Source organism: Chenopodium album, chromosome 4 (genome assembly GCF_948465745.1).
Source record: "Chenopodium album chromosome 4, dcCheAlbu1.1, whole genome shotgun sequence".
Taxonomy (NCBI): Eukaryota; Viridiplantae; Streptophyta; class Magnoliopsida; order Caryophyllales; family Amaranthaceae; genus Chenopodium; species Chenopodium album.
The window spans coordinates 12,202,503-12,209,448 of NC_137837.1; the positions used below are offsets into that span (position 1 = coordinate 12,202,503).

General features: G+C 35.5%; 1 protein-coding gene across 2 annotated transcripts; it reads right to left on the reverse strand.

Annotated features, from left to right (window-relative positions):
• Window positions 1-4,489: 4,489 nt before the first annotated feature.
• Window positions 4,490-6,946, reverse strand: LOC145628923 (uncharacterized). 2 transcript variants are annotated; one of them, XM_081681356.1, is made up of 2 exons: window positions 5,574-6,946; window positions 4,490-4,933 (listed from the first exon to the last, which is right to left on the reverse strand). In XM_081681356.1, exon 1 carries the CDS (start codon window positions 6,856-6,858, stop codon window positions 5,581-5,583), a length of 1,278 nt encoding a protein of 425 aa, XP_081537482.1. In that variant the 5' UTR covers window positions 6,859-6,946; the 3' UTR covers window positions 4,490-4,933; window positions 5,574-5,580. The 2 variants fall into 2 exon arrangements, with proteins under 2 accessions (XP_081537482.1, XP_081537481.1); XM_081681355.1 differs by having other exon boundaries at window positions 4,490-4,977.

Genomic DNA, 6,946 nt, shown 5'->3' on the forward strand with positions numbered 1-6,946 from the left:
TTACTGATCTTCCCCTGCTTTCCTTCCTAACATCCCACCCCCTCACTCTTTCCCCCAAAAAACAGAATCAGAGGGTATTAATCGCTCGAAAACAGGCTTTCCTCTGCTCTCTGTAATTTTTCTTTTTCACCCTTCAATTTGGATAATGAAGAGCTTATGATATAAGTCTTAGTTGATTCTTATATTTTTCTCTTCACTTTGAACTAAGGCAACAGCACTTGCGCGCTATCAATGTATAATGCTTTGGTATGTCAACAGGGTTTATGGAAGCTGTTCACTAGGACAGCGATGTATCATTCTATAGCATTCTGCTTAACTTATTTTGCCTGTAGAAAATGTAGAACAAGCAGCTCAGAAATACAGCAGGCTTCTTCAGATTTGATCAGTTTCACATTTTATTTGCTCCAGACTCTACAAGCTCTAGAATGTAGTGTCACGGCCAAGAAACCTGGTGAAGCAATTCACAGCATAGACAGCTAGCTTGATCCCAGTCTTGTCAGTAATTTTCATTGCAATCAAACAGGTGTAAATATTTAAAGGCCATCTGAAGGAACCATCGCAGAGGGTGAGACCACAGAAGTTATTGGTGTCTAAACAAAGTTTACTTCACCGTGGTTTGTGTTCTAGTTAAAAGTCGATGTTTAGCAAGCTTTACTGATGAGATTGAGCAATTGCAGTTTTGTACTCTAGTGATTATCCGCCTTTATTAAAAAGAGTTGTATGGGGAATTTTGTTGACAAGTTTGTGCTTGATTTCCTGTGTTTCAGTCTATTAAAAATTGGTATTACGCTTCACACTCATCAAATTTTACATTGTATCTGTTTTGCTTCCATCTTCATTAATGTTATTTGCAGAAATTTACATCAGGTGCTGTTAGCAACCAAAATCTATGCCTTCTTGGCTGCTTGTTGCTGCTATTCTACTTCGTGTTTAATCTGTGTTAACACAGCATCTTGTGTGAAATATATCCCCTTATATTCCTAAGTTACATTGTCTATGTTTTTACAATATGTTAATACATGTTAATGAAACAGACAAAGTTCCAGAAATTGAATGATTTACTAACCCTGCAAATAAGCGCCCTTATACTTCATGAAAAAAAACACACTGTGATCCACCCTGGAAAAATATCGAGCTAGATCTTGGCAATGCAAGTGAGACTATTGGATCTTCTACAAGAACGTATAGCAGCATAGATGGACACCACCACAATCCCTACACCCACCATTATCAGGAGCACCACAAAGGCATCAGACATGTCTTCTTTCGGCTTTCAGATTTGCTCAGTGGTCGACGAATAATTTAACATATGCACATATAGAGCTAGAAATTGGGCTTGTATATATGCTACATAAAGTGTTTGATATAACGTCTTGCCTAATGCTTAGGATGAAGGCACGAAATGGAAATGGTGAGCATCTCAAATACTCTCTCTGCCTTTTGGTTTTAGTGTTTAGTATGCTAATCTACAGCTTAAGATATTGCGTTACGTTTTTACTTTAGTTTCCTTAAAGAGTTGACTAAACTTTTTAAAGTAAGCATTGTTAATTTGTTATGATAAGATTGGCACTAATCATTTTTTCTTCAAACACAATTGTGTATTTTGTGTGTATAACTTGTCATAAAGAGGAAAATTTTACAATTATTTGATTTAGGACTTTCGGTGGACCTAATTGGAAAAGTGAGTAGAATAAAAAAGGGCAGCGGGAGTACAAATTAAATTAAGTGGTTTAAGACTAATATTACTTCTTCGGGTTTTTCTATTTGATGTCAAGTTGTCAATCTAAACTCCTATGGAAAACATGATTGCAATATTGCATACTAGTGGAAGACTTTTTGCGTTCAATTCCCAAGAAAGATCTTTTAATTACATTACTAATATTGAATCCCATTGACAAAAATTAATATGAAGTACGGTGTATCTAATTATCTATGTATCCATCTTTCTGAAGGTGTATTATGTTACAAAACTTTGCTACATGTCACTCTTTTTTCTCAATTTATTACACATTATTTTATTTTATTTTAGATAACGTGTCAAAATACTTGATTAGAGTACATAACCACAATCTCATTTTGATATTATGGAAAGATTCCTTTGCACTGGTGCCTTTGTGTCGAAGACTCAAAAAATCGGAGAATATAATTAAAAATATTTGTCACAAATTGACACTGACCCTCCTTGTGCCTTGTTGGCAAAAATCATTCTAATGATATGCTCAAGGTCAGGGGTTCAAGGGTTGGTAGAGAGAGAGGAAGAAGAAGAGAGAAAAATATAGAGGTATTCTAAAATACCTTTTTTAAAAATCTTATATCCAAATTCTTAACGAGCCTAGCGTTCAAGCTCGAGAAGTTGAGATAGTTCGAACACGAATGTTCCTTATCAAGCTTAGCTCGAACAGACTAAAATTCGGCTCGGCCCGGATCGTTTGCAGCCCTAGTCATGCTCATGCTGAAAACCTCACATCAGTCAATTGAGTTTTTTTGGAAGTTTGTGATTATGAAGTTATGATATACAAATATTTTACTAAAATGTGCATTTAAGGTTTTAGCGGCCATTTAAGTCATTACAGTCCAAATTGAGCTCGGAATTGGCAAAAAAGTAACGTAAGTGCCTCGTTTTGCATAACAAAAATATAAAACCTTAAACAAACATTTTTTGATACACAAATCGATGAAAAATTGAATTAGGCTGCAATTTACAATAACTTTTGAGTTGCAATTTGCTTTTTTTTTTTTTAAATGGCTGCAATTTACAAAATACAAGTTTTAAATAGCTGTAATTTGCAAATTTTCCAATAAATTATAAAGATTGAAATATTGTACACAGTCATGCAAAAACCAAATTTTCTATTTACTGTTATTTCGATAGTGAAGGGGTAAGCCATAAGGATAAAGTGAAACATCACCCCATAAAAGCCTCTAATTAATGAGGTTTGATCCTAGGATTATTAAGGCCTCATTTGGTAATTAGTTGATAGTTGATTAATATTGTGGGTTGTTTTTACTGGTTTGACTATTTGGTTGTATTAGAGATTTGAGTAAGGGTTGTCTATTTGGTTTTCGGTTTGGATTTAGCCCAAATCCAATCCAATCCGATCCGAAACAAATTTCGATTTTTAATTATCAAATCCAATTTGATCCGAATTCCTTACCAAATCCAATCCGAATTATAATTCGATTTTTTGGATCCAGAAAATCCGAATTAAAATATGTTGCTAATGTTTTTGGGCCTAATGCGATTATAAAAATAAAAATGCAATAATAAAAATTCAATTCTTGATAGTATAGTTGTACGCGATTAATACAAGTATTGAAAGCATAGGTTTACTCAACTAATACTAATATAATCATAAACATAGTTTTAACATGATTATATTACAAATACTTTTTATTTTTTATTTTTTTTTATAGAAAATAACATTTTCTATTTCGGTTTTTTTGGATCTGAATAAGGTCAATTTGATCCGATTCGAAAATTCGAATTTTCAAAAGAATTTAACCCGATTTAAAGTTTGGATTGATCCGAATTGATAATTCGGTTTGGATTTGGGTTTTATCTGAATGGACACTCCTAGATTTGACTGGTTGTAAGTGTATATAATAACCAAAAACCTAAATATTCAATAAGCTAGTTTCATTTTTTTTTTATTTTTTTTTTTCTTTTCCAAACAACGAAATTAATGTTTTTAAGGTGGTCAAACCTCTAATATAGTAATATGTCTCTATAAGCTAAAAACTCTTCAAAAAACACTTTTCCAAACAAGGCTTAAGTCATAAGTCCAAATCCTTACAGGCCAAGCCTTACTTGGTACAAAATTTGTGTTTGTTACCACAGACAATACACTAGAGTAAATGATTTTCACATGAAGACACCAACCCTCCTTGTGTCTTGTTGGCATAAATCATTTGCTTGGTTGCACTTGAACAAGGGTTCAAGGGTTGGTAAGGAAGAAAGGAATGTGAAAAGAAAAAAAATGAGGTATTCTAAAATACCTTTTTTTTTTAGACTGTAGAAAATCGTGCATACTAATTATGAAGTTAGTAACCTAGTAATATATAAAGTTATTTTGACGAATTATTTTGGCCTAACAATCCAAGTATCCATGTTGAATCAAAGACACTCCAACACAACTGTAGATATTGTTTTAGACCAGAAACAGCGTTTACAATGCTTCTGCGCGGTACTAGTAAAGGTAGTAATTACTAATTAGCTTGCAAATTAATTAACCAATCAATCTTTACCGTCTCTTTTTCATCTCTTCCCTTAACATAATCCTCTTTCTCTCTTCCCTTCAAAAAAACCTGTAGACACTCTGGATAAGGTCAGACTGCAGATATTCCCGACTGTATATTTCTTAGCTTAACGTTACAACATCAGCTGCGCTATTAGCCTATACCAGCTGTTATACATCTAATTATAGGTAAGATACGTAAAAGGATATGGGAAGTTATAGTTGTATTGATTAAGAAATAATCCACGGCTAAAACAATAAGATTGTCGTGTAGAGCGATTCAGTACAGTAAATACTATAACCACTTGAAGTAGATCAGCACAGACAAAGGTAATCTATTTTAGCTAGTCCTTAAAAGAGCATACACGATCCTTTCATCTATCAATGATTTGCAGGCATTACAAGATAAATGTAAGGAAGCAGACCAATATATTGGCAATAACGAGCAAAGACAGCATTTACAGTGAATCCCTGGTCAATTCTAGTATTAACAGGCCAAACAGACTTCTGGTATAGGACTAACCGCAGGTTGCTGTGCATTCGGTGCCTTGGTGGGCTTCAACAGCAATGGTTTTTATTGCTAAATGATTCATTGAGTAATAATAACACAACCTGAGCAATGATGATCGCTTAACGAGTTAAGATGCACCTTCCATATCCCTGTACACTTTCTGCTTTAACCCTTATTTATGCTTCACCTATCATCAGATTCATCACCTTATATAATCTCTTGTACATTGCACTGATTCAAAAACATTCCATGAGAACTATGAACTAAAGCAGTCAGGTCTGGGCTAAGATTCTATCAAATTTACAACGACATCAGGCAGTGAATTATCATAGCCAAAACAATCTCCAATATACAGTTGTAGCATTTTGGTTATTACACAGATTTGCATATGATTCTTCTACTAATCAATAATCATTACAACGACCAAGCTATAATCCACAACGAATCCATTATTTGTAGTCACAAAGATCGTACCATGATTCTTCTATAAATCAATAATTGATTGATGAATATGGCACTCTAAGATAGCAATATTAGCAACTCCCAATTCTCTCAAAAATTCAATCCAAATATACTATTACTTGTTCTTGCAATGTACTTCGTATTCAATTTCGAATGGTTTATGACAAAGCATTCTTAGCAAATCATATAACTTTATACAATGAACTCAAGGACTAAAACCACACAAAAGAATTAAACTAAATGCATATATTTGAAACTAAGCAATTACATGACAATAGACAATAAGCATATCAAAGCTTTTAAATAACAATTGCATTCTTAAAAATCAAATGATCATGTAACCACAAAGTATAACTATAACATACCCTTTCTCTAACTTTTCTTAATAGGTTCATCATCATCTTCAATATCCCAACTCAAATCCTCATCATCCTCAGAAACACTCAACCGTTTTCGCAATTCCTCCCGGTTGCTCGGACTCCCACCACCACCCTCAGTTTGCTTCCCTTTCTTCTCACCAACATCATCATCACTACCAAGATCCTCAATCTCATCCCAACCAAGATCCTCCTCCTCTTCCTCCTCTCCTCGAGATGGTTGTGTCGAAACCACTGTTATATCACTATCCTTACTCCCCTCTGAGGGTGTCTTCTCATCCACATTCTTCTTCTTCACCTCCTCCTCCTCCTCCTCCTCATTCCCTCCCGTTTTCGCCTCTTCATTCGATTCAACAACACCGCCTTCGTCTTTCACCTTCTCTCCCTTCTCCTCCTCCCCTACATTATCACCACCATCAACAACATCATGTTGTTTCAATTCATCATCTTCTTCTTCTTCATCATCATCAACATCCCAGCTCAATTCTTCATCCTCATTCGCTCTTTCGACTAATTTGGCCCTAACACTCTCAGCTTGCTCCAATTTATAAACCCTAAAATAATACCTATACCAAAACAAATCATGATCAACCAAATTGGGAACAACCCTTTTATAAATCCCTTCCATAACCCCATTTTCCCTCATCAAATTCCCCATTTCTTCACTCTTTTCCCCCAAATTAAACGACGATTTCCACTTCTCAAACTCACCCACATCCTCAAATTCCTCAACATACGTATTCACATCACATTGAATCCCCCTCAACTGCGCATCAAACCTACTGTACTTTCTCCCATCAATTGGATTCAAATTCAACCCCGGATTCGATCGCGGGCTCGAATCCGGGTTCTCGAGATCCGAATCACTACCTTGAGCTATAATCTGAGCAGTAGATTTCCAAACAACAGATCCAATGTTATCAATTGCTTGACCAACAGATTCAAGGGATTCTTGCGCTTTTGATGCACCAACTTCGAGAGATGAACTTGCAACCTCTTTGAAAACCTGGGTTTCAATCTTTAAACCAGAGCTAAATTCCTGCAAATCACGACGGTATGTTTCGATTACGGATTCAGATTTTGTTGCGAAGGTTTTGATTAAGCCGCCGACGAAACCCCATGTGGGTGGTGCTGTGGATTGATCTTCGGGTTCGGATTCGGGTTCGGGTTCGGATTCGGGTTGAAGGGGTTGTTGATGTTTGGGAGAAGATTGTGGTGATTGAGGATCGGGTTCTGGGTCTTCGTCTGCGAAGACAGATTTGAAGAAATTCATTGCAGAATACAGAGGAAGGAGAGTAAGGGAGGAGAGAGAAAGAGGAAAGAAGAGGGGGTGATTGAATGCAAAGTTGAAGGGATTTTAT